Source organism: Podarcis bocagei (assembly GCF_964188305.1).
Source record: "Podarcis bocagei genome assembly, chromosome: 8".
NCBI classification, from domain to species: domain Eukaryota; kingdom Metazoa; phylum Chordata; class Lepidosauria; order Squamata; family Lacertidae; genus Podarcis; species Podarcis bocagei.
The window spans coordinates 89,944,921-89,972,344 of NC_138133.1; the positions used below are offsets into that span (position 1 = coordinate 89,944,921).

Below are 27,424 nucleotides of genomic sequence, written 5' to 3' on the forward strand. Positions count from 1 at the left end.
CGGTTAGAGATGCAGCAGTTTCATCTGGCGGTTTGAAGGCTTGAGGCCACAGCAGCTTGTGTTTTCCATTTCGTGGTATATTGCAGGAGTGAGTAAAAAAATGGCTGGTTGATATACTGCGATGTTGGAAAGCTGATCTCACCCAGCCCTTATCCGCACCTGCCTGCCTTGTACCCGGGTCCAAGAGCATCCATGTAGAGCAGCAGGCGAGGGATAGTAGCCGAGGGACTGAGCCACATTTTCGGAAGTCCGTGCATCAAGCTTGCCTTGGGGATTTCGGCAAACCCCTCTCAGCTTTCTCCATCTGCAGTGTGGGGAACATTTCATTTCATTTCCCTTTTAATTTATATACAGTGGTACTTCGAGTTAAGTACTTAATTCGTTCCAGATGTCCATACTTAACCTGAAACTGTTCTTAACCTGAAGCACCACTTTAGCTAGTGGGGCCTCCTGCTTCTGCCGTGCCGCCGGAGCACGATTTCTGTTCTCATCCTGAAGCAAAGCTCTTAACCTGAGGTATTATTTCTGGGTTAGCGGAGTCTGTAACCTGAAGCATATGTAACCTGAAGCGTATGTAACCCGAGGTACCACTGTACTGCCTTCTGTATTACAGTGCAAGCTGAAGAAACCACAAAGATCGCACACCTTGTAACAATCTGGCCCAGTGCAAAATTGTTGTAACTTTTAAATGAACAACTTATGTCAAATAAAGTAAAATTCAATAATTCATTAGAATATAATAGCACGCAAAAAATATCGGCAAACAATAATTGAACAGAAATTCGCTCTTAACAATCACAATAAACTATAATCAATAAAACAAGAGTGAGTAAAAAAATGCAATACAATGGTACCTTTATTTATGAACACGATCCGTTTTGGGGTGCGGAAAGTCTGTAAGTAGATTGCCGCTACTGCATGTGCGCGAAGCGCAATAGAGCACTGTTGTGCGCACTCGGCAAACCCAGAAGTAAACAATTCCGGTTTTGCCGTGTTCGTAACTTGAAAATCCGCAACGTGAAGCAAATGTAATACAAGGTATGACTGTATAAATTGAGAAGCAATCACACAACTTATAAAATTATCTTTCAAAAATATCCCTGAACTCCTTTTCAGTAACACTTGCAGGCTTGCTGTTCGGTTTGGCACAATTTCCCTTGCCAAAACGACGACACTGCTTGTGGGAAAAGAAATATATTATTGCTACAACATGCATGTTTATCCCTGCAGCCAGCGAAGAGTGCATTTATGACCTCATGGCCCCCTCTCCTAAATATAAAAAGCAAGGCTCTAGTCCCCATGGATCTGATATGTATGTAGGCAGCTGCCTTGCTCCGAGTCAGACCGTGGCTCCACTTAGCTTAGTATTGTCTGCACTGACCAGGTTTCCATCTCTCTCTCTCTCTCTCTCTCTCTCTCTCTCTCTCTCTCTCTCTCTCCTTTCCCCTCCCCTTTCCCCTTCTTTCCAGGCCATGCGCACCCCCAGCCGGAACGAGGCAGGCCTGGAGCTGCTCATGGAATACTACAGCCAGCTGTACTTCCTGGACAACCGCTTCTTCCCTCCCAACAAGAACCTGGGGATTTTCTTCCACTGGTCAGTTGGGCCTCTCCTGGTCTTGCCGAGCGGACGGGGAAGACCTGGCGGGGGTGGGGTGGGGGTGGCAAGCCTGGTCCGGCCCAACCAACCCCCCCTGCAGGGGATTGCCTTGCGAACAGGGCTTCCGTGCTTAGAAACGTGACCCAAGCTCCTAGAATCATAAAACTGTGCAGCTTGAAGGGACACCCAAAGGCCCTCTATTCCAGCCCCCCCCCACCTGCAGTGCAGGAATCGCAGCCAAAGATTCCCTGGCGAGTGACCGTCCAACCTCTGCTTTAAAACTCCAAGGAATATTAAAGTTCAAGGCAAACAACGGGTGTTTGTCTGTATGATCAGCATGCTTTATTCTTCAGTACTGCTAGTATTTCATCCCGAAGCAGCAAGATTCAGTTATCTAATCCCACAAGGCTGTCCATCAGGATTTTTTGGGAGGGTAAGAGCTGTTTGTACGGACTCCTTTGGGGGGTTGTGGGCTCTCCTCCCTTGGAGGCGTTTGAGTAGAGATTGGAAGCCCCTCTGTCCTGGATGCTTTAGCTGAGATTCCTGCACTGGGGGGACATTCCAACACTACAATTCTATGGTTCAAGTGTGAAAGCACGTCTGTATTTTGGGATAATAAGTTTATGCAGATATGGGGCCAGAGAATCAAAATGGAGAGGTGGACTATGAACATACCAAGGGCAGAATTTCCTTATAGTGGCCAGGTTGTTCTGATGTTCAATATCTTTTAGACGTTGACCAATTAGACTGTTTGCTTTAGCAGGGCCCATAGTGAATAGGTGTTGTGGGGATAGGCCACAAGAGTGAGGTTTTGGATAGACGGTTTTAAGCCAGGCACTTTTATGGGAGTCTTGAAGTACAGTCATACCTCGGGTTAAAGACGCTTCGGTTTAAATCATAGAATCTTAGAGTAGGAAGAGACCACAAGGGCCATCGAGTCCAACCCCCTGCCAAGCAGGAAACACCATCAGAGCACTCCTGACATATGGTTGTCAAGCCTCTGCTTAAAGACCTCCAAAGGAGGAGACTCCACCACACTCCTTGGCAGCAAATTCCACTGTCAAACAGCTCTTACTGTCAGGAAGTTCTTCCTAATGTTTAGGTGGAATCTTCTTTCTTGTAGTTTGGATCCATTGCTCCCTGTCCGCTTCTCTGGAGCAGCAGAAAACAACCTTTCTCCCTCCTCTATGTGACACCCTTTTATATATTTGAACATGGCTATCATATCACCCCTTAACCTCCTCTTCTCCAGGCTAAACATGCCCAGCTCCCTTAGCCGTTCCTCATAAGGCATCGTTTCCAGGCCTTTGACCGTTTTGGTTGCCCTCCTCTGGACACGTTCCAGTTTGTCAGTGTCCTTCTTGAACTGTGGTGCCCAGAACTGGACACAGTACTCCAGGTAATCTTTTCAGGTTGCGTCCCGCTGCGACCTGGAAGTACCAGAAAGAGTTACTTCTGGGTTCTGCCGCCCGTGCATGCGCAGATGCTCAAAATGACGTCACGCGCATGCGTAGAAGCGGCGAATCGCAACCCGCAAATGCGCAGACACAGGTTGCGTTCTGCTCAGGTTGCGAACGGGCCTCTGGAATGGATCCCGTTCGCAACCAGAGGTACCACTGTACTAGGGATTTAACTTTAGGCAGAGCCAGAAGTTAAGAGTTCTTTGCCAAGTTCATACTTCTACTGAAGATCCCGCCTGAGAAACACCTTTGCCCCTGTGGAGACGGTAGCACCGAAACAGCGGCACACCTCCTCCTGTCCTGTACTCTCTACAAAGACCCGAGGAACGAGATCATCACCCCACTCGTATTAACCATCCCAGGGCGCTCAGCCACTGCCACAATGTCCTTTCTTCTATCAGATCAAAATGAGCAGATAACAGCAAAGGTTGCTAGGTTCATAGCAGGGGCGATCAGAATAAGGGCCACTAACTGACGGCTATGGTTCAAGTGCTTGCTGGAATTTCAGGTGGATTAAAGCATTCTGCCCCCCAGTGGAACACAGGGCCTTTTTTCAACCGGAACTCAGTTCCAGCCACTCTCAGGTGGGCGCCATTGCCATTAAAGTCGTACTTTGGATCCCAAACGCCTCAGATGTTTGGCTCCTGAATGCCACAAACCCAGAAGTGAGTGATCTGGTTTGCGAATGTTCTTTGGAGCCCGAACGTCCGGCGGGACTTCTGATTGGCTTCAGGAGCTTCCTGCGGCCAATCAGAAGCCGTGCTTTGGTTTGCGAACATTTTGGAAGTCGAACGGACTTCCGGAACGGATTCTGTTCAACTTCCAAGATATGACTGTGTAAGAGAACAAGGGAGCTCCGGCACCTCTTTTTCTCAAAAAACAGCACTGATGCAACAAATGCGCGCGCACACACACACACCCCAATTTGTGTGCTTGTGTGGTTAGGAAGGTTACTGGGAAAAGCAATGAGGCGTGTTAGAATGGGAGCAGAAGCACTAGCAAATCAGGATGAATAAACACTGCATAGCCAAATCATAACAAATGTGTAATAAAGGCAGGATATAGTCTGACAGTTGCATAAGCATTGTGCAAGCAAATCAGGATGAATGCGGAATAAAGTGTCACCCAGAGAAGCCCTGTATGGCATCTCTTTTCTTCCACCCAACATTTTTGCTGGGGGGGGGGCTGTGGCCCTCCAGAGGTGGTTGGACTCCAACTCCCATCAACCCCTGCTGCCAGAATGGCCCAATGTTCAGGGACGATGGGAGTTGTAGTCCAGCAACACCCGGGGGCTCCCAGGTTGCTCTTCCTGCCCAAACTTCCCCAGTTTCACAGAGTTCCTCATCTCCCTGCTTCTAGGTATGACTCCTTAACGGGCGTGCCTTCCCACCAACGGGCTTTGGCCTTCGAAAAAGGGAGCGTGCTTTTCAACATCGGCGCCCTGCACACCCAGATTGGCGCTCGGCAGGACCGTACCACCTTGCAAGGCGTGGACTGTGCCATCGAGGCTTTCCAGAAGGCGTCTGGTACGTCAAATTCTCTGCCCGCCCTTCCACTACAAATATATAAATTAACATTAAATGGTTTCATACTTGCCATAGGTGAAAATTACAGGAGTGCCCTTATTTCGGCTTTAGACAAATCAAATACTTGGATAATATCTCCAAAGATCTGTTTGGGTGGCGAGCAATGGGAAATCTCTTCCAGAAATAAATGAATGTCATACTACGTCAAAATGTGTCTTTTTTGAAAGTTGTTCATGCAACCCTTCTGGGGCAGCTAAGTCTTTCTGATAAGGCCACATGCCACGTAGCATTAAACCATAGATCTGTGGATTTTTCTACCCGTTTTTTCCACTGTTGGGCTATCGCTATTTGTGGCACAATCAGAACGAAAACCTGTTAAGCCTTTATGACCCTTGACACAAATTGAGCTGAGATCCGGTGGTCAAACGTCCTTTTCTTTTTGGGGGGAATAGTGGAGGTTAGTGCCGATAGTGGAAGTAAGTATTACAATGCATCAGGTATCCTGTTGTCTCTGAAAGTCTTTGTAGACTATGCAAGTCTCTGAAAGAAGCAATGGGTCAGATTCTTATCTGGTGAAAACAAGCCGTAAAGCTTTGTTTTATGATGTCCAACGCTGCCAAAGTAGTCCGCAAACAGACGTAGTGAATATTCACTCTTTCAGAGACTTGCATAGTCTACAAAGACTTTCAGAGACTTATAAGACTTTTATTTGGTTCTATGTTTTCAAGAGAATCCATCAAGAATGCATATTTTGTGACTTCCAGAGACTTTCTGTTTATTTGGTTTCACAGAGAGTGCATTTCATATATTTCATACTGTTCAATGCTCTGTATAGATTATATAAAGAGTTTATATTGATATTGCATTCTTGTACTTGGTCATCGTGTTGCCTTGGATATTACTGATATATTGTTTGCAACGCAGGAGTTTAATTGTTTGGTTACTTATGGTTCTAAGTGGGGCAGCCCCATCTTGGCAGCTGCAGGTATGTCAGAAACGTTTAGGGCACAGTTTCAAAATCAGCATCCTCTTTGCTCCTGGGTGCCTTTGGACCGGAGCTACAGCCTTTGCCTGTGCTGAGTGCTTAGCAGATTGAGGTTGAATCCTGACAAGACAGAAGTACTGTTTTTGGGGGACAGGAGGCGGGCAGGTGTGGAGGATTCCTTAGTCCTGAATGGGGTAACTGTGCCCCTGAAGGACCAGGTGCGCAGCCTGGGAGTCATTTTGGACTCACAGCTGTCCATGAAGGCGCAGGTCAAATCTGTGTCCAGGGCAGCTGTTTATCAGCTCCATCTGGTACGCAGGATGAGACCCTCCCTGTCCGCAGACTGTCTCTCCAGAGTAGTGCATGCTCTGGTTATCTCCCGCTTGGATTACTGCAATGCGCTCTGCGTGGGGCTACCTTTGAAGGTGACTCGGAAACTACAACTAATCCAGAATGCGGCAGCTAGACTGGTGACTGGGAGCAGCCGCCGAGACCATATAACACTGGTCTTGAAAGACCTACACTGGCTCCCAGTACGTTTCCGAGCACAATTCGAAGTGTTGGTGCTGACCTTTAAAGCCCTAAACGGCCTCAAAGGTCCAGTATACCTGAAGGAGCGTCTCCACCCCCATCATTCTTCCCGGACGCTGAGGTCCAGTGCCGAGGGCCTTCTGGCGGTTCCCTCATTGCGAGAAGCAAAGCTACAGGGAACCAGGCAGAGGGCCTTCTCGGTAGTGGCGCCCGCCCTGTGGAACGCCCTTCCAGCAGATGTCAAAGCGATAAACAACTACCTGACATTCAGAAGACATCTTAAGGCAGCCCTGTTCAGGGAAGCTTTTAATGTGTGACATTTTACTGTATTTTTGGTTTTTATGGAAGCCGCCCAGAGTGGCTGGGGAGGCCCAGCCAGATGGGCGGGGTATAAATAATAAATTATTATTATTATTATTATTATTATTATTATTATTATTATTATTATTATTATTGTTATTATTATTATTATTATTATTTCTGGAACCATCTCACTTCGGGGATGTTGCTCTTTCTCCCCCCCCCCTTTGCAGGTGCCTTCAACTACCTGAAGGAGAACTTCTCCAACGCCCCCAGCCTGGACATGAGCGCAGCCTCTCTCAACATGCTGGTGCGCCTGATGATCGCTCAGGTGCAGGAGTGCGTCTTCGAGAAGGCCATCCTTCTCGGAGCCCAGAGCGACTTCCTCGCCTGCCTGCAGCTCGCCCAGGAAGCCGCCAGGGTACAGAATCCGTGCGCGTGCCTCTCGCGGGGAGCTGGCGTTAGAAAGGGCACAACAAGTGGGCTGGAATCTAGGCCATTTGGGGGGGGGGGACGACGACCGGGGATTTCCATTTCCAGCATTTCGGGGAGCTGAAAAGCTCTTTCCATGCTAGGTTTGCCTGGGGCACTTAGTGTGGAAAGAGCATTTAAGATCTCCGCCTTGTGCATGGGATCTGGGAGTGCTGAGTGTGCTGTTGATCTTCAAACACAGAGCAGTTCCCGGGGTTTGGGGATGCATGTTTTCAGTCATGCATAGAACCCTTTAAACCAGTGTTTCCCAACCTTTTTTGGGCAAAGGCACACTTGTTTGATGAAAAAAAACTCGAGGCACACCACCATTACAGCCCCGTGACGTCAGCGTGCAGCGTCACGCCGGGAGGGACGCACGAAAGTGTAAGTTTCAATTTTTTCCCCTCCCCCTTGCCGGGGAACCTCCAAGCTTTGGGGGTGGGGGGGGAGGAGGCAGCAAAGCGAGGCAGGAAGGAGAGCGCGGCTTGGCTGGGTGAGCTTTGGCAGGGAATGAGAGCCGCGAGGCGGGCGCTGCGGACGGAGGCGCTGCCCGCCGAGCTCGCAGGCAGCCAGGCAGGCAGACGGCGAGAGCCCCGCGCTGGGCGGCCTCTCCTCGCCGCCGCCGCCGCCCCGCCTCTCGCCGCCCGACTCGCCCGCCTCCCTTCAGGCAACATCTCGCGGCACACCAGGCAACATCTCGCGGCACACTAGTGTGCCGCGGAACAGTGGTTGGGAAACACTGCTTTAAACTAAACCCCTGCTTTGAGATAGTACTTCTTCTTTTCTTTTCTTTTCTCGGCTAAGACTTTATTGTTTCAGAAGCTGGTACAAGCACAAATGGCAAAAGTGGATGGAAAATAAAGTTACTGAATTTCTGTGCCACAATACTTAAAAATAGCAGCTAACTACTATGATAACAAAGGGACGCGGGTGGCGCTGTGGGTTAAACCACAGAGCCTAGGGCTTGTCGATCGGAAGGTCGGCGGTTCGAATCCCCGCAACAGGGTGAGTTCCCGTTGCTCGGTCCCAGCTCCTGCCAACCTAGCAGTTTGAAAGCATGTCAAAGTGCAAGTAGATAATTAGGTACCGCTCCGGCGGGAAGGTAAACAGTGTTTCCGTGCGCTGCTCTGGTTCGCCAGAAGCGGCTTAGTCCTGCTGGCCACATGACCCGGAAGCTGTATGCCGGCTCCCTCGGCCAGTAAAGCGAGATGAGCACCGCAACCCCAGAGTCGGTCACAACTGGACCTAATGGTCAGGGGTCCCTTTACCTTTTTACTACAGTAACAAAAAGGTCCAGCAATTTCCAAAATAACTTCTGTTCCATCTGATGTATGAATTCACATACATCTGTTTTCCCAGCTTTAAAATATATCCTTTTCAGAAGTGTGGCTCTTGAATTAGACATCTTTTAGAAATCAGTGTTCTGTAAAGGAGGCCACACGTCTTTAGATAAAGATCAAAAGAAACTTCCAGTTGATTGTTGTTGTTTAGTTGTTTAGTCGTGTCCGACTCTTCGTGACCCCATGGACCAGAGCACGCCAGGCACTCCTGTCTTCCACTGCCTCCCACAGTTTGGTCAGAGCCAGTTGATAGGTAACGTTTTGAGCCTGGAAGAGAGGGATGCTGGTTTCAAAGTTAAAATTGAGTCCCAGTTAGATAGTACTTCCTGAAACTGCCTCACTGGTGACTTTCCTTTAGGGGTGTAAGGCCACCCAGGAAAAAAAAATGTTTGATAAATGCATCCGTTAAACATTGCAAGCTGCAACTGCAACAAAGTGTTGCAGCGTGGATTAGTTCCTGTTCAGAGTTCTAGCCAGCCAGTCACACACCCCTCAACCCTTCCAGGACATTCCGATCCGTGCCCAGAAAGTTCGGCTTGGATTCTGTGTTTGGAAGCAAAACTAGCATCATATGAGCTGTGACAGGGTTGGGACGTGATTCACGGAGCACAGATGTGACTCAGCAGCTTCCCAGACTGGTTCTGGCCTCCACAGCAGCCTTTGGAGAGGTCAGGGACTTTTGTGGCTAGGAAAGTTGGGGAAGACATAACCTGCAAGCAAATTACGGTGGACTGTCATTGTGATATATATCTCGTCAAACAATTACAGCAGGTGCTCATTTGTCGTATACTCTTTCACCAACAAACTATGATGGGCACTCATTGATGTGTGACCTCCGCACAGGCAAATTGCAACAGGGAGACGCGGCCAAAAAGCTGCTAACAAATTGCAATTGCTGCTCATCGCTGCATAACCTCCCTGCAGACATATGACGGCGGGCGCTTGTTCTCGCAGAACCTGCCTGCAAACAAATTTTGATGGGTGCCTGTCAGGGTGGATTTGATTTAAATCACTAGTCAGTAAGACTTGATTTAAATCTCTCTTTATTTTACATAAAGACTCATTCTTGCTAGTATAATCTTAATATTTACAACCAGATGAAGGTTTCATTTTTGGAATAATAAATTTCCAGAGTCGTTTTTACAGTTATATCAAAAATTACTGATATCGTTATACTATTAGAAATACATAGGCAGATAATTATGAAATTATTGTGAGGTTTAATAAGTTGACTGTTTATATTTGGACAGCTTTTCTGCTGTACTTTATTGGAAGGAGAAAAATAACAATTTCCTTAATAACAATTTAAACTAAAACAATAGCATTATAGCATACGTATTCCATGTTTGTAAACTGATGTGGTTAAACAATTAAGAAAAACCTTAGGCTGAGTTTTGGCATACATGGATAACTTAAAGCAAATCCTTATTTCCTGATGAATAGCTTTTGGACTATTATATAACTTAAATAGAAAACTATCTTTAGAAAGGTTTTTCTTCCAAAAGCATTTGATTTTAAAAATCCAATTTAAATTTCAAAAAACCTGATTTAAATAATAATAAAAAAATCATTGATTTTTATCCACCCTGGTGCTTGTGGTCATGTCTATCTCCCTGCAGTCGAATGATGGCAGACTCTCTGTATACAACCTCTGCGTTGTGCATGTGAATCGGGACGGATGCTCAATAAACACCTGGAATTTTCCCTCGTGGCTACCTGCCATTGGGTGGGTGAGTGTGAAATAATCTTTGCCATGCCTGTGTTTCCACCTTGTACCTGTCCTTGACATTTGCAGGTGGAAGAGGTCTACTCCTTGGTGCATCAGACAATGACCCAAACCCACGTGAAGGATTACGTCCCGTTTTCGTGGACCACGATGGTGCATGTCAAATCTGAGCACTTCAAGGCTCTCTCTCACTGCTACGCTGCCATGGCTCTTTGCGACTGCCCCCGTGAGTATCCCCTTTGGCTCTCCCGTGCCCCCGCCCTCAATCTCTCCCTCTGCCCCCAAGCACAATTAATAAATACAACTACCAGACTTTTAGAAGACATCTGAAGGAGCCCTGTTTAGGGAAGCTTTTAATGTGTGATGTATTACAGTGGTGCCTCGCAAGACGAAAAGAATCCGTTCTGTGATTCTCTTCGTCTAGCGGTTTTTTCGTCTTGCGAAGCAAGCCCATTGAAGGATTAGCGGATTAGCGTTATTAGTGGCTTTTAGCGGCTTATCTGCTGATCGGATCAGCTGATAAGCGGCTTAGCGGTTTAGAAAAGGGGGGGAGGGGAAAAAACCAGCAGGAACTCGCAAGACATTGTCGTCTTGCGAAGTAAGCCCATAGGAAATTCGTTTTGCGAAGCACCTCCAAAATGGAAAACTCTTTCGTCTAGCGAGTTTTCCGTCTTGCGAGGCATTCGTCTTGCGGGGCACCACTGTACAGTATTTGAATATTTTTTTGGAAGCCGCCCAGAGTGGCTGGGGAAGCCCAGCCAGATTGGTGGGGTATAAATAATAATAAAATTTTTTTATTATTATTACTATTATTACAATAATAATAAACCTCTATTGTCACTACTGCCTCTCCATCTGTGGCTTTTGAGCAACGTGCACCCAGCTGACATCGATACTACCCATCACCCCTAATACTTAACAATACATTGCCTTTCCAGTTAGAGGATGGATGGTGGCTAACAGATTGAGGTTGAATCCTGACAAGACAGAAGTACTGTTCCTGGGGGGCAGGAGGCGGGCAGGTGTGGAGGACTCCCTGGTCCTGAATGGGGTAACTGTGCCCCTGAAGGACCAGGTGTGCAGCCTGGGAGTCATTTTGGACTCACAGCTGTCCATGGAGGCACAGGTCAGTTCTGTGTCCAGGGCGGCTGTTTACCAGCTCCATCTGGTACGCAGAATGAGACCCTCCCTGCCCGCAGACAGTCTGGCCAGTGTGGTGCATGCTCTGGTTATCTCTCGCTTGGACTACTGCAATGCGCTCTACATGGGGCTACCTTTGGAGGTAACCCGGAAACTACAACTAATCCAGAATGCGGCAGCCACACTGGTGACTGGGAGTGGCTGCCAAGACCACATAACACCGGTCTTGAAAGGTGCATTTCCCAGTACATGGCTCCCAGTACGTTTCCGAGCACAATTTGAATCTGAAACCAGTGTGGTCTTGGCTTCACTGCTTCTCCCCATTTTGTACATCTCTGGAGTAAAACGGTCTCTGACTGGCTCGGTAGCTTGTCAGCAAACTCCTCGCCAGACTGAGCCCCAGGCCAAGCTGGCACGTGCCGCCTCTGATGCCAACCTCTGTGGACCATAATGGGCTTAGGGCAGCGGCGGCTGATTCCAAGGTGTTGTTTTCAGAGCAGGGAGGAAGATGCTTAGCTGAGCTTCCTTAGCGCTTCACTGTCTCCTTCTGGCACTTTGAGCGGCCCTAATCCCAAAGTTCATTCCTAACATAAGCAGATTAGCAGTGGCTTTGGCCAGCGAATGATAATAAATGCAGGGGAGATTACATCTTCAGGGCGATAGTCGGTCTGTTTCGCGTCTCACAAGGACTTGGGTCATGTGGTCTCTGCCACGCTCAGGACTAGAGCCTTGGCAAGCAGCGATTGCCCGGAGAATTGGGCAGTGTTTAGAAACCAGCTGGATTTCGAGTAGTCTGGCATGTCTTGCCTTGCGGCTTTTCTTCATCTTTTTGGAAAATAGCAAATTGAACGAGGGAGGAAAAAGAGAGGAAAAGTGTGAGAGGGAGAAAAACAACGAAAACCACCTTCAGCTCAAGTTAAGCAAGCAGTACAGCACAGCCATCTTAAATTAAACCTCTAAGTCAGTGTAAGTCATCCATGGGTAGCATTCAACTAAGTTTCATTCAAAGTAGACCCATTGAAATTAATGGGCCTATCTCTGCCATGCTAAATGAGTCTACTCTGAGTAAAAGCTTATGAGGAACGGCTTGGGAGTTGGGTGTGTTTGGCCTGGAAAAGAGGAGACTGAGAGGAGATAGGAAAGCCATCTTCAAATACCTGAAGGGCCGTCCCATGGAAGAAGCAGAAAGCTTGTTTTCTGCTGCTCCGGAAGGGTAGGACTCGAACCCAAGGCTTCAAGAAAGGAGATTGCGACTAAACATCAGGAAGAACTTTCTGGCGGTAAGAGCTGTTCAGCAGCGGAACAGACTCCCACAAGACTCTCCTTCCTTAAGTTTAAGGAATATTTGAAAAAATATGTTAATATTTAAATCTTAGAATAGCTTTGGAAGTGGATATAGGCTGTAGGGTTAACAGTAGAAGACAGTGTATTTAAAAATAATATTATTTGTAAGCGATAAAACGTAAAGTTATTCTAAATGTGATAAAAAAAGATGGTTAGAAACTATGATACATGTAAACTGCTAAAGATGAAGTAAAATGAAAATCAGATAGGTGGGACTTGGGGAAGCCCACTTAACAATGTTTAGAAAAATAAGGATATGACAAGAATTTGTTTGTATTGTTTGTTTTTCTGTTTGTGATCTTTATTTCTGTTATAAAATGAATAAAAAAAATTGGGGGGGGGGAGACTCTCCTTCCTTGGAGGTTTCTCAGCAGAGGTTGGAGGGTCATCTGTCGTGGATGCTTCAGCGGAGATTCCTGAATTGAAAGGGGTTGGACTAGATGGCCCTCAGGGGTCCCTTCCCATGCTACGATTCTGTGATTCCTCCCAAGTCAGCCTTTTCCTGGTCTGTTTCCCGCAGCTGCGTCTGACACGGATCTCCCAGAGCACGAGAAAGCCTTCCTGCAGTTCCACGTCACGCCACCACAGGGCCCAGACGTCCGGCTGCTCTTGCAGGACCAAGAAGAGCGAAGGAAGCTAGGTAAGTCCCCCTCCCAGAATCCCTCCATCCTCCCTCCCCTGGCTGATACTGGCTTAGAGCATCCTTGGCCAACCTGGTGTCACGTGACAAAGACACATGAGAGCCGAAGCAGCAAAGCAGGCTGGGAAGTGCTGGGACTGCACAATCATTTGGTCCTACTATAGTTATTCAGGCCTAACTGCTAACTGTTGAGTCGCTCTGACATGTGACTTAGCAGCCATTTTCTCTCGGTAAGATTTCAGTCAGTTGTGAGCAGAGTCAGTATGGAATCTCATTCAAACCGTTTGGAACCATGTTGTTTGTGAAGAAGTTTATTTTAACTCAGTAAAGCTCTTACTCTTTCACTTAAAAACTCTGCGTTATTAATTTATGCTGGCACGCTAGGTTATGGGCCCAGGGTGGCTGCCAGATGTTTTGCAGTGCTGTTCCGATCATCCTGGGCTGGCCTTTGGCCTGACCCAGCTGCAGAGTTCTCCTTGCCTTTGCACATAGTTACTGTATTTTTCGCTCCATAAGACGCACCTAGATTTTAGAGGGGGAAAGCAAGAAAAAAAAATTTCTGCGCAGAGCATGTAAAGCAAGCAAAGCGAGAGCCGCTTACATGGCTTCTGTCTCACTTTGCGCAGCTCTCACTTTGCTTGCCCATTCCTCCCGCCTCGCTGTAAAGAGGAGGAGGAGGAGACACCGGGACAGGTGCTTTGCTTGCTTTACAGCGAGGTGGGCTCCCATCCGTCCCTCCTCCCGCTTCGCTATGAAGCCAGCAGAGCAAAAGCTGCTGCGTAGCTATCGCTGAAGCCAGCAGAGCAAGAGCGATAGCTGCGCAGCGCCTCTTGCTCTGCTGGCTTCACAGCGAGCAACGGACGGGAGCCATGGCTCCAGCTGCGGAGGCATCCCTCAGCTCGCAACTGCAGTGGTAGCCGAGGGATCCCTCTGCCGTCCAGCGCATTCATTTTTTTTATATAAGATATTTATTGAAGTTTTTAAGATATTACAATAAAAATGAAAAAAAAATACAAGAAAAAATACAAAATAAAAATACAAGAAAAAATACAAAATAAAAACAGTTAAAAACACCTTAATTTTCCATTGCATATTTTTCTTACACTTATTTCCCCGGACCTCCTCATACCTCCCTTTTTTGTATTCCACTTCAATTTGTTAGTTCAGCAAATCCTTGCCATTAAGCTTTTACCCATTTATAAACATTTTTTTTTCATGTCTCTTAAAGCATTACAGCTAAAAACCCCTTAGTTTCTATCCAACATCATTCTAACATTCATTAATTTTACAATATTTCTGTAAATAGTCTTTGAATTTCTTCAAATCTTCTTTCACCGACTCTTCTCCCTGGTCTCGGATTCTGCCACCGTCCAGTGCATTCACTCCATAAGACGCACAGACATTTCCCCTTCCTTTTTAGGAGGAAAAAAGTGCGTCTTATAGAGCAAAAAATACAGTATATATTTGTTGGGTGTGTTTGTAGGCAAGGCTCACCTCAGAAAAGCCATCATGAGGCACGAGGAAGCCATGAGGATCCACAGCCTCTGCAAGATCTTGAGGAAGATGGACATTCTCCAGGAGGTCCTCTGCTTCGCCCACAAGCGCTCGCTCGGCAAGTACTCGGAGATCGACCACGAGGAAGACTTCTTCGAGACGGCGGACGCCCCCGACATCCACCGTAAGTGAGCAAGATCAGACACAAATGCACAAAGCACAGTGGTTCCCCGCAAGACGAATGCCTCGCAAGACGGAAAACTCGCTAGACGAAAGAGTTTTCTGTTTTGGAGGTGCTTCGCAAAACGAATCTCCTATGGGCTTGCTTCACAAGACGACAATGTCTTGCGAGTTCCTGCGGGGTTCCCCCCCCCTTTTTCTAAGCCGCTAAGCCGCTTATCAGCTGATCCGATCAGCAGATAAGCCGCTAAAAGCTGCTAAAAGCCGCTAATAGCGCTAATCCGCTAATCCGTCAATGGGCTTGCTTCGCAAGACGAAAAAACCGCTAGATGAAGAGAATCACAGAACGGATTCTTTTCGTCTTGTGAGGCACCACTGCATTTTTTTAAAAAATCCAGATTCCTTGTGATTGATGATAATAATAATTAAATTTTCAGATTTACCAACAGTCATCAAGCAAACAAATAAAACAATTTCCATAAGTTTCCTCACGTTAACTTTTTCTCCTGCGTCTTCTCTGTTAGTCCAGTTCTATTAAGTCTCCAATAAAACCACAGTCCGACTTTTAACTACGAGCGTCATTCCAATCCTACTAATAATTGTAATTGTTTACAACGATTCTTTTCAGGTAAATGATATATTTCCCCCGTTCCTTATTGAAATTTTGGTCTTCCTGATTAAGAGCCCTTGTGGTTATGAACTACCTGCCCTTCACCCCAAAGTCCCAAGGCAGGTTATCACAGCATCAACGCACAATATTTTAAAAATGATTTAAAACAAGCTAAGTTACAGGATAGGGGGGAATCTGTGACTCCCTCTCTTCTGAGCAGAGGGGGAATTCTAGGGAGCTTCCCTTCTGGACTCAGAGATTTTGCCAGGGATCATCAAAAGGGATCTCTTAGCAGGCTTAAAGACTAGAAACATGCCCAAGGAAAGGAAGAGACAGCTGAAGGGATGCTGGTTTCTGTGTGCCCAGAATAAAACACTGGATTTCTGCGGAATACCTGCTTTTCCTCGGCTTCTATCTACTTGCAGTCAGTGGCGTAGCGTGGGGGGTGCAGGGGAGGCCGGCCGCACCGGGCGCAACATCTGGGGGTTAGGGTTAGGGGGCGCAAATCCACGAGTTAGGGGGCGCAAATTACTTGCCTTGCCCTGGGTGCTGACAACCCACGCTACGCCACTGCTTGCAGTCCTTAGGGATCCAGCTCCAGAAGCGATACGTACTGATATATTTGTGCAGTGGTTTAAAAGCAGCCTCCCCCAACCTGGTGCCTTCAAGATGTTTTGGACTACAACTCCCATCAGCCACAGCCAGCACACGCTGATGGGAGTTGTAGTCCCAAGAATTCTGGTTGACAAAGGCTGGCTCAAAGCACCACTTCCTGTGCCCCTCCTCTCTCTCAGCCTTGTTTTTTCCCCTCACTCTTTCTCTTTTAGCAAAAACTCACCAGAGGCCGGAAATCAAATCTCCCAACTTCTCCAAGGTGAAAGTCACAGACATCTTCCATCGGCTGGTACGTACCAAAAGGTCTGGATGAGGCCAGGTTTTGGGGTGAGCGGCAATGGTAGAGTAGAGTGGATCCGTTGCCAGCAGATCCCAGAGGTCTGCCCTCCTGTCTTCCCCATTTTGTCCCTCCCTTGTAAAGCTATAGAGCTCCATGTCACGCAGTGAAATGGGCCAGGATTATGCGTGGGGCTGACTCTGAAGATGGTCGGGAAACTTCAGCTGGTGCCGAATTTGGCGGCCAGGTTGCTCACCGGACTGGCAAGATGGTTTGAGCATATTACACCGGTCCTGCTCCAACTGCGCTGGCTACCAGTTAGTTTCCAGGCCCAAGTTGACCACAAACTTGACATGAGCCAACAGTGTGACGCGGCAGCTAAAAAAGCCAATGCAATTCTGGGCCTCATCAATAGGAGTATAGCATCTAGATCAAGGGAAGTAATAGTGCCACTGTATTCTGCTCTGGTCAGACCTCACCTGGAGTACTGTGTCCAGTTCTTGGCACCACAGTTCAAGAAGGACACTGACAAACTGGAACGTGTCCAGAGGAGGGCAACCAAAATGGTCAAAGGCCTGGAAACGATGCCTTATGAGGAACGGCTAAGGGAGCTGGGCATGTTTAGCCTGGAGAAGAGGAGGTTAAGGGGTGATATGATAGCCATGTTCAAATATATAAAAGGATGTCACATAGAGGAGGGAGAAAGGTTGTTTTCTGCTGCTCCAGAGAAGCGGACACGGAGCAATGGATCCAAACTACAAGAAAGAAGATTCCACCTAAACATTAGGAAGAACTTCCTGACAGTAAGAGCTGTTTGACAGTGGAATTTGCTGCCAAGGAGTGTGGTGGAGTCTCCTACTTTGGAGGTCTTTAAGCAGAGGCTTGACAACCATATGTCAGGAGTGCTCTGATGGTGCTTCCTGCTTGGCAGGGGGTTGGACTCGATGGCCCTTGTGGTCTCTTCCAACTCTATGATTCTATGATTCTAAGTGCTGGTTTTGACTGATAAATGACTCAGGACCACAAGACCCCCAAGGATCTTATCCAAATGTGAACTGCCCCGGACCCTGTGGTCATTTCAGACCCTTCTCCCTGCGCCCCCTCCATGAGAGGTCCGGAGTGTGGCAGTGTGAGAACGGGCCTTTTTGGTGGTGGCTCTATCTTTGTGGAATGCATTCCCCAAGGGAGCCTTGCCTTGCACCTGAGTTACATCGTTAAGTGCCTGGTTCCTCTTCTCCCAGGCCTTTGGCTACAATAATAATAATAATAATACAGTGGACACTCGGGTTGCGAACGTGATCCATGCGGGAGGCACATTCGCAACCCATAGCATTCGCAACCCGCGCATTGTGATTCGGCACTTATGCGCATGCGCAAAGCGCCATTTAGCGCTTCTGCGCATGCGCAAGCGCCGAAACCCAGAAGTAGCCCATTCCAGTACTTCCGGTATCGGCGTGGTGTGCAACCTGAAATTGCACAACCCGAAGGGTCTGTAACCAGAGGTATGACCGTAGTAATAATAATAATAAGGGCCTTTGGGGGTTATTGTTTTGTTTATTATTATGTTATATATTTTTGTGTTTTCGTGCTGTAAACTTTCCTGTGATGCTCGAATGAGGAGCAGCGCATAAATTTAACAAAGACTAAGAACAATACCCAAACTTCTTTGCAGTCCCACATAGAGCAGATTGCAGTAGTCCAGTCTGAAATTCAGAGCACACTCGTCTGCACAGCAAGAGATTTGTCCCTACCAAAAGGATGATCCCACGAGCCGCTGCCTTGCAGCAGAGGTGGTACATCTCCAAGTGTCGGTTTCTGGGAACCCTGAGTGGGGAGAATGTTTTCAGGCTCCCCACGAAGGCATCTCTCTGGCCCCCCTGGGAACTGGGTGCTAATTCTCTGCTTCATGGGAGCTGCTCTGAAGTTCTTGGCGCCAGGAAGGCGCATGCATTTTGGGGATGCGAAATGCGCCCCCAGCCCCGGAAGTCTCTCTCCTGCAGTACTCCCAGTACGTTTCCGAGCACAATTCAAGGTGTTTGTGCTGACCTTGAAAGCCCTAAACAGCCATTAAAAGGCAATATTAAATTTAGGGAATGCGTAACAAAAATTTAAATATGGATGATTGTCAGAGAAGCTGAAGGAAGTCCAAAAGATGAAAATTGTCTGATATGGTGTTATTTGTACAATTGTATTGAAAATTTAATAAAAATTATTATTATATAAAAAAAGAAAGCCCTAAAAGGCCTCGGTCCAGTATACCTGAAGGAGCATCTCCACCCCCATCATCCATCCCGGACACTGAGGTCCAGCACTGAGGGCCTTTTGGCAGTTCCCTCACTGTGAGAAGCCAAGTTACAGGGAACCAGGCAGAGGGCCTTCTCGGTAGTGGCACCCGCCCTGTGGAACGCCCTCCCACCAGATGTCAAAGAGAAAAACAACTACCAGACTTTTAGAAGACATCTGAAGGCAGCCCTCTTTAGGGAAGTTTTTAATGTTTAACAGACTACTGTATTTTAATAATTTGTTGGAAGCTGCCCAGAGTGCCTGGGGAAACCCAGCCAGATGGGCAGGGTATAAATAAATTATTATTATTATTATTATTATTATTATTATTATTATTATTATTATTATTATTATTATTATTCCATCTGCCTCCCGCAGGGCCCACTGTCGGTTTTCTCCGCCAAGAACAAGTGGCTTCCCCCGAGGACGGTGCGCCTGGTGCGAGGCGAGAACGGCTTTGGGTTCACCCTCCGAGGGGATTCCCCAGTGCTCATCGCTGGAGTCATCGCTGGAGGCTGTGCGGCGGTAAGTGGCTGGCTTTGCGGTTGGGAACGTGGGTGCCTTGCTCACCGTGTGGGAAGCTGCCCTATACAGTGGAACCTCAGTTGCCGAACGTAATCCGTTCCGGAAGACTCTTTGACTTCCGAAACGTTTGACAAACGAGGCCCAAAGGGCTTTCGGCAATCTCAATGGTGAAAATTGAGAAATAATAATAATAATAATAATAATAATAATAATAATAATAATAATAATAATAATAATAATAATAATTTATTATTTATACCCCGCCCATCTGGCTGAGTTTCCCCAGCCACTCTGGGCGGCTCCCAATCGAGTGTTAAAAACAATACAGCATTAAGTATTAAAAACTTCCCTGAACAGGGCTGCCTTCAGATGTCTTTTAAAAATAAGATAGCTGCTTATTTCCTTCACATCTGAAGGGAGGGCGTTCCACAGGGCGGGCGCCACCACCAAGAAGGCCCTCTGCCTGGTTCCCTGTAACCTCACTTCTTGCCATTTGACTTCTGAGGCGCATTCGAAAACGGAAGCAATTACCTCCGGGTTTTCGGCGTTTGTTTGAATGTTCGACTTCCAAGATGCTCGAAAACCGAGGTTCCACTGCGCACACAGGTCCTGCTATGCGAACTGTTGTTAGATGAGCTCTCAGCTCCCCGCACCTGAAGGATTTCTACCCTAAGGTAGAGAACATACAAATAGGTTCAGTACACAGAGAAAATATCTAGAAGTGTACCCAGAGAGAGAGAGTCTGTAATGCACTGGGATTTTATCCCTAAGAAATAATGTTTTTAGTACACGTCATGTGTTGTCATTTTGTATTTCTGTGCTGTGAACCGCCCGGAGGGCTTTGGATGAATGGATTTAATAAATAATAACTCACAAGGAGCAAGTGAAGTTCATTCTTTATGATAAAAACGAGAGTAGAGTAGAGAGGAGTACACAGCAACTTTTCTTCCGCGGGGCTTGCCTCAAGGTCCTTCCACAGCTTCCCAAGTCCCGTCCTTTCCCGGGTTTTTGCCAAGCGACCAGAGACTGTGCTATGTGCCTGCCTTTGCTCCTTCTACTTTTATCTCTTGGGCTTTTTGCAGACTGACATGCTCCTGGGGTGTTAAGCAGGTGGGTAAGCAGTGCAGGTGGCGCTGTGGGTTAAACCACAGAGCCTAGGACTTGCCGATCAGAAGGTCAGCGGTTCGAATCCCCACGATGGGGTGAGCTCCCGTTGTTCGGTCCCTGCTCCTGCCAACCTAGCACTTCGAAAGCACGCCAGTGCAAGTAGATAAATAGGTACCGCTCCAGCGGGAAGGTAAACGGCGTTTCCGTGCGCTGCTGTGGTTCACCAGAAGCGGCTTACTCATGCTGGCCACATGACCCGACCCGGAAGCTGTACGCCGGCTCCCTCGGCCAATAAAGCGAGATGAGTGCCGCAACCCCAGAGTCGGCCATGACTGCACCTAATGGTCAGGGGTCCCTTTATCTTTACCTTAAGCTGCTCAGAAGCTGTCTTTATGGGACTTAAGCCGAATGCTTGGTAGTGTTTCCCATTTCCCGAGGTAAATTTCAGGAGGAGCTGACTTACGTTTTGCATAACTAGACGGCCAGTGGTTTTTGCCTTTGTGGCTGGTGTTTTTTTTGTTCTAGTGGCAGTGAGTTTCACAGATGCAGTGAGGATGTTAGCTGGTAAGCTACATCTGCAGTCTCGTAAGGCTGGTAAGCCTGAAATTAGTTTTCTGTGGAGTTAAAAGCAGGCGTGTTTTCCTATCCATACTGGATAGGAGATGAACTCCCCTCCATAGACGCATCTCTTCGCACGAAATCCCTCGCAGCCTTGGGGTTCCTGAAGGTCTCTGTGCCCCTTCCTCTCCCTCCCTCTTACCTGTTCTGCGGGGGGCTTCCCAGCTTCCCTGGGACTCACCTCTCCCCGCTGGGTTTCCAGGACGCCGGCCTGAAGGAAGGCGACTACATTGTCAATCAATCAATATCCTTTATTCGACCGATAGTCAGAAATAAAACACAATAATTATAAACTATAACATCATAGGGGTACATAAATAAGGTAGGGCCACAGTACTAGACCTCTCACAGATAACCCACATCAAGGCATTCATTTAGCCACTGACAAAGTTGTTTTCCCAGAAGACTTATTTAGCAGATATGCTGTCTGCTTTCCTCTTTGTCGGGAACTGAGCTGGGATAAGTATGGGGTTATAAGATACTGTCTTAATCGTTGTAGCTGGGACAGCTCAGTAAAATGTGCTCTGTGGATTCTACCTCGCCCAATGCACAGTGGCATAATCTCTGGTCATATGAGACTCCTCCATATCTTCCCTTCAGGACCGCCGAGTCAAGAACATTCAGCCTAGCCGCAGTAAATAGTCTGCGGTATTCCACGTAGTGGATATCCGCCAGGTAGCGAGCTGGAGCAGCCCGATACAACTGCTCCCCCAGAAACAACCCAGGTTTCACACGGGCTATGTCCTCCTGTCTGGCAATATCCCTTAATCTTTGAGCGATCACCGCCTTTGCGTGGCTATACGTCATGGACTCTATATAAAGGGAGGACAACCCGCACTTCTGCACTTCCTCCACTATCTCCCCTTCCCATGGAGATTTAAAGTTATCCCTCAGAATCAAGGGGGCCAAACCCACCGGTCTGAAGCAGAGCTTGAGCCATAGCCATAGCTTCGCTTTCAGGGCCACATACCTAAAGGCTTGACAACCGGTTTCCAGTCTCATGATCGCACCTGCCACAGAGGGGGGGATCCTGAGAATGGCCCTGAGGAATTGGATTTGGATAGATTCCAATTTTTCAAAATCCCTACGTGAGCCCAAAGCAGTGCCCACCAGCAGAAGAGGGAGGACTTTCATTTTAAAGAGTCGTAAGGCAACTTTGACTCACCTCTCCCCGCTGGGTTTCCAGGACGCCGGCCTGAAGGAAGGCGACTACATCGTCTCCATCAACGGCAAGGACTGCAAGTGGTCCAAGCATGCAGAGGTGGTGCAGCTCCTGAAGGTGGCCGGGGACGAGGGAGCGGATGTCGGCGTCATCACCCTGCAGTACTCTGAGGGGCAGAGCGTGGTAAGCAGGGTGGGGGCTGGGATGAGCAAAGGCCCGTTGGAGGGGGGTCAGGGAGGGTAGTCCTAGTGGTGCAGCAATAAAACTGCTGGCACATTTGCAAAGCTAAGCAGGGTCTGGTCTGGTTTCAGATTGGATGGGGGACCTACGTGTTGAGATTCCCACATTGCGGGGGGGTTGGACTAGATGACCCTTGGAGTCCCCTTCCAACTCTACAATTCTCTTAGGATTGCTCAGGAGACAGCAGGATGCGTCACTTAGATCAGTGGTTCCCTAATAATAATTTATTATTTATACCCCGCCCATCTGGCTGAGTTTCCCCAGCCACTCTAGGCGGCTTCCAACTGAATATTAAAAACAATACAGCATCAGACATTAAAAGCTTCCCTAAACAGGGCCACCTTCAGTTGTCTTTTAAAAGTAAAATAATTGTTTATTGCCTTGACATCTGTTGGGAGGGCATTCCACAGGGAGGGCACCACTACCAAGAAGGCCCTCTGTCTGGTTCCCTGTAACCTCACTTCTCACAGTGAGGTTACCACCAGAAGGCCCTCAACGCTGGATCTCAGTTTCCGGGCTGGATGATGGGGGTGGAGACGCTCCTTCAGGGATACTGGACCAAGGCCGTTTAGGGCTTTCAAGGTCAGCACCAACACTTTGAATTGTGCTCGGAAACGTACTGGGAGCCAATGTAGGTCTTTCAAGACCGGTGTTATATGGTCTCGGCGGCCGCTCCCAGTCATCAGCCTCGCTGCTGCATTCTGGATTAGTTGCAGTTTCCGGGTCACCTTCAAAGCTAGCCCCACGTAGAGCACATTGCAGTAGTCCAAGCGGGAGATAACTAGAGCATGCACCACTCTGGCAAGACAGTCTGCAAGCAGATAGAGTCTCAGCCTGCGTACCAGATGGAGCTGGTAAACAGCTGCCCTGGGCAGGAGCGCTTCCTGGTGGGTGGCGGCAGCAGGATTTACCTAGGGGGTGCTTGGAGGCAGGGGGTGCAGGGGGGGAAAATAAATATTCAAATAATTGAATAAATAAATGGCCATTAGACTTTGAAAAGCTGGCATCACCTGGGCAACCTCGTCAGTTTTGTTGAATTAATCAGACTAAACAGCTTTAATCAGATTTTTTAAAAACAAATGCGCAGTTGGTTGTTACTGTTCTGAATTTTATTCTGTTATTGTGTTCCTTAATGGGTTGTGCAAACCGCTGTTCTGAATGATGTGTTTTACAGGTTAGGGGGCACTGGGGGGGTGAGTTTATGGAGCAAAGGAGGCAGTGGCCCAGGAAAGTTCGGGAACCACTAATTTCGGTAATTTTGTTTGTACGTGGAATTATGCCCTCCCCCCCCCCAGTCTGAACAATGAGTGCATGAAGAACATAGAGTTGGAAGGGACCCCAAGGGTCATTTAGTCCAACACCCCCCGCCCCCCCAGTGCAGGAATCGTTGCATATCTTATACCAAAGCGATTAACGCTTTATGGTTCTGTTCTGCTGGAATTTGATGAGAACGTTCAACAACAGTTAGATGACAGTAAGCTACTGCTCTCCTTCCACTTCTCCTTCACCCAAACCCCGTCTTTTTTCTCCCTTGAAAGGTGGACAAGAAGTCTTCAGCGATGGGTCCTGGCGTTGCTGGAGGTGGCAGTAGCAGCGGCCTCCTGAAAAGCAACAAGGAGAACTGCCGGAAGACCCTGATGCAGAGCAAAGGCGCCAGCTCCCTCCTGGCGTGGGGCAAACGCAGCAAGCGAAGCAAAAGCAGCAGCAACAGCAGTTACAGCCTCCCTTTCTCTGCCATGGGGGACAATGAGCTGGCCTGCTGAGCGGCTCCCACTTCCTGCCCCTGCGCCTTCACTCCCCGGGCGGGAGAATAAGGCGCTGGGTTCCCGGCCAAGGATGCCCACCCCACTGGCGTTTTTGGCGGCAGCGGAGTCGAGGATTCTGCTGAGGCTGGCTTCTGAAAAGCAGGGAATTCGAACTCAGGGCTGGGAGGGGCTCAGGGCCGCTCCAAAGGCCAGGTGGCAGGGTGAGGGCTGCTGCCCGCAAGCCCCATTTTCCTGGGGGCATCCGGCCGGAGGCAAGAGGATGGAGCCGCCAAGCAGAGCTCTTTCAAATGACGCACCTTCTAAACAGCCTCCAACGCCAGAAAGTTCAGAGGGCACCAAGATGCCTGGTTGCAGCGTTCTAGTTTCCTCCTGCCCAAGGCATTGCTGGAGTCATAAGCAGTGGGCAAGTGGCTGTTTTGGAGTTGCATTCATGTCCGGTCCTTGGAAAACGGTGTCCCGGCTCTGCGTGGCCTGGCATTGCAAACCTCTCTGCGTTCAGGTTTCAACTCACTGCTAGGAAGACCATGAACAGATCTAGGAGATGAGTCATAGGAACAAAATGGCTGGTTTTTAGTCCCACCTGTAGCAAAATGACTCAGTTTAGTTCCACCTGTAGGGAAGCAGCGTAAGGGAAGCACGTGAGCAATTATCAAACCGTTTTTGAAAGCGAAACATGGATCACAAGCCACATGCAAAGGAGAATGGAAACTGTGGTTTGAACTGGCTTTGTAAACTATGGTTTGTGTTGTGATCTGGGGCACATCCTGGTTATTATAGGCATTCCTCTGCAGGAGCCTTCGGGCTCACCAATCTTTCTGGGCTCGTGAACGCAACATAGAGGCTAACGGTGCAATCCTGTACATGTTTACTTGGAGGCATGTTAATAATGGCACTTTCTCCCTGAGATCCACAGCCGGAGGGACTGAGGGATGCAGTCCCTGGATCAAATTCTGCAGCCACCAGCTGCTTACCTCGGTGGCCTTAGGCAAGCCTTTCTCTTGCCCCCGGATCCCACCCACAACTTGGAGAGTCATACTTGACCTGCCTTACAGGGTCACTTGTAAGGATTATCACAGGTTTTAATACATGTCAGGCGTTTTGGAAATAGTTTTTGCCTGGTGACGCAAATCTCCCATCTGCCCGGGGAAGTTGAGGTTTGGTGCTCTGTAAGCCACTGTGTAAGCCGACTGGGATGTGGGTGGCGCTGTGGGTTAAACCACAGAGCCTAGGACTTGCCGATCAGAAGGTCGGCGGTTCGAATCCCTGTGACGGGGTGAGCTCCCGTTGCTCGGTCCCTGCTCCCACGAACCTAGCAGTTTGAAAGCATGCAGTGCAAGTAGATAAATAGGTACTGCTCCGGCGGGAAGGTAAACGGCGTTTCCTTGCGCTGCTCTGGTTCGCCAGAAGTAGCTTATGACCCAGAAGCTGTACGCCGGCTCCCTCGGCCAGTAAAGCAAGATGAACGCCACAACCTCAGAGTCAGCCACGACTGGGCCTAATGGTCAGGGGTCCCCTTTACCTTTAAGCCACTGTTGCCCAGTGGTTTCTGAAAGCACTTCAGCATATTCCAGCAGCCACTGAGATTGGGGCACAAGCAGGTTTTTTCCCCCTTTCCTGCTTCTGTACTCCTTCTGCAGTTTGCAAATTGCTCTTGCAGCATGCAGCAATCTTTGTCCCACACTGCAGGCGATGGTGATGTCGGTGACAAAGCGAGGCACGTCTACTACGCAGCTTCCATCTATAAATTTGGGGTGGGCTCCCCCTTTTGCCTGGGGTGCCTCCTGCTGTTAGCATGGAGCAGAGGTTCCCAATTTGGAGAGGGCCACCACCACCTTGGTTCTATAAACTCATCCCGAGTGCCCCCTACCTTATAAAAAGCATTATTCAGAATAACAGTTTGCACCGAGGAAGGCAGTAACACAATAATAAAATTCAAAACGGTATTGCTGAATCGAAATCCAATCAAAACTATTTAGTTTGATTGGTTCAAGAAGACTGGTGGACTTGAGCTGGTGGTGCCACTTTTCCAAAGTTTGAAAGCTGTTTACACCTCCAGTGCTGCCGCGCTTGCCCCCTAGTGCCCCCTAGGGAATGCCCCTTTCCAGGGCACCATTACCACACCTGTCAGGGTGTGTGTGTCCTTTTAAAAACAAACGAAAAACAGCAACCTGCACCCAAATCTGGTGGAAGGAAATAATTAAGCTGGAAACAAAAGCAGCTCTTCTGCCAGTAGACATGGTACCAGCCATGTTTCATCCGGTGCCCCTCTGTGCACAGCAACGGGCAAGCAGGCAGAGTGTGTTGTGCCCAGCTTCCGCCTGAGGGCTTTCCATGGGTATCTCATTGGCCACAGCAAGAGCAAGTTGCTGGACGAGAGAGGCTCCTTTTCTCTGAAGTTTACAAGCGCGAAATATTCTGGTGGTCGATTCTGTTTTCATTTGCAGTGATGGGAAGCCAGGGTGCTCATCTCACCCAAATGAACTGGGCATTTGCAGTTGATAGGAATAAGAATCTCTGGCCGAGTGACTCGCCCATCTGCAATTGACAAAATATTTGGAAAACTCTCGCTGTTCCTAGTAGGCTTGCCCACTCTCTTCGGTTGCACTTTTGGGAGGAGAACCTGCACGTTTTGTGTGCTTGCCTCCTTTGCGATTGTTGCTGGCAAGAGAAATGCAAGCGGATTCGAATTCGATCCCCAGCATCACTAGGTAAAAGGGTCTTGAGTAAGCGGGTGATGGCTGAAGAGCTGTGACCTTGGAGAGCCACTGCCAATCAGAGTCAGCACTCCTGGACCAGAGGAACAAATAAACCAAATAAGAGAGACTCCCTGTCTGAAAACCTGGAGAGCTGTTGCCAGTCAGTGTAGACAATGCTGAGTTAGATGACTCAAGATAGGGCAGTATCCTGGTAGGAGATTTGAGGCTAAGGCTCTCCAAAGTGCTCTGCTCCCGTTTTCAAGGGCAGTCGGTGCTCAAAACCTTCCCAATCCTACTTCGCCGCAAATGCAAGGAATTGAATTGAGAAAGATTGGGAAGGCATACTAGTTTCTTATCCAAATCAGAAGATGCTTTGGGCCTATAAAACAGACCCTTGGTTAGGGCTCCCCTTCTGCCACCAGGCAGCCCACCCCAACCCCAACATCTGTCCCACAGCGTTTCACAGAGAGTTTTTTTCAAAAAAAAATCCATGATGTTTCCAGCTGACCAAACGGCTGCAGGCAGCTCAAGTAAGGAAGTCCAGATGCCACGGTGGGCAAGATACACGAGCATCGACCATCACATTTGGGTTTGTTTTGTCCCGTTTTCCTGTTGGTTCCCTTTATCTGCCCTTTTGGAGACCAAAATCTGCAGCCGCTGTCATTTTCAGTATCTGTAGAAGCTGCAGAGGGGTTCGGTCGTTTTGTTAGCTGGTCAAATGTGGAAATAATTTATAGCTTGATCTAATAAACCAAACCTTTTTTAAAAAATAAATAAATGCAGATATTTTC

The 27,424-nt window shown here is 48.2% G+C and overlaps 1 protein-coding gene across 1 annotated transcript in view; it reads left to right on the forward strand.

The window, feature by feature from the left end:
* The window catches only part of RHPN1 (rhophilin Rho GTPase binding protein 1), a 57,907-nt gene extending 30,496 nt beyond the window's left edge, over positions 1 to 27,411 (forward strand). The window contains exons 6-15 of the mRNA XM_081204619.1: positions 1,470 to 1,594; positions 4,417 to 4,583; positions 6,633 to 6,820; positions 10,006 to 10,162; positions 12,941 to 13,060; positions 14,544 to 14,738; positions 16,172 to 16,248; positions 18,898 to 19,044; positions 21,956 to 22,114; positions 23,710 to 27,411. Of these exons, the coding sequence (XP_081060745.1) occupies positions 1,470 to 1,594; positions 4,417 to 4,583; positions 6,633 to 6,820; positions 10,006 to 10,162; positions 12,941 to 13,060; positions 14,544 to 14,738; positions 16,172 to 16,248; positions 18,898 to 19,044; positions 21,956 to 22,114; positions 23,710 to 23,934 (1,560 nt within the window). The 3' untranslated portion in view covers positions 23,935 to 27,411. The remainder of the gene's footprint in view (positions 1 to 1,469; positions 1,595 to 4,416; positions 4,584 to 6,632; positions 6,821 to 10,005; positions 10,163 to 12,940; positions 13,061 to 14,543; positions 14,739 to 16,171; positions 16,249 to 18,897; positions 19,045 to 21,955; positions 22,115 to 23,709) is intronic.
* Positions 27,412 to 27,424: the final 13 nt, after the last annotated feature.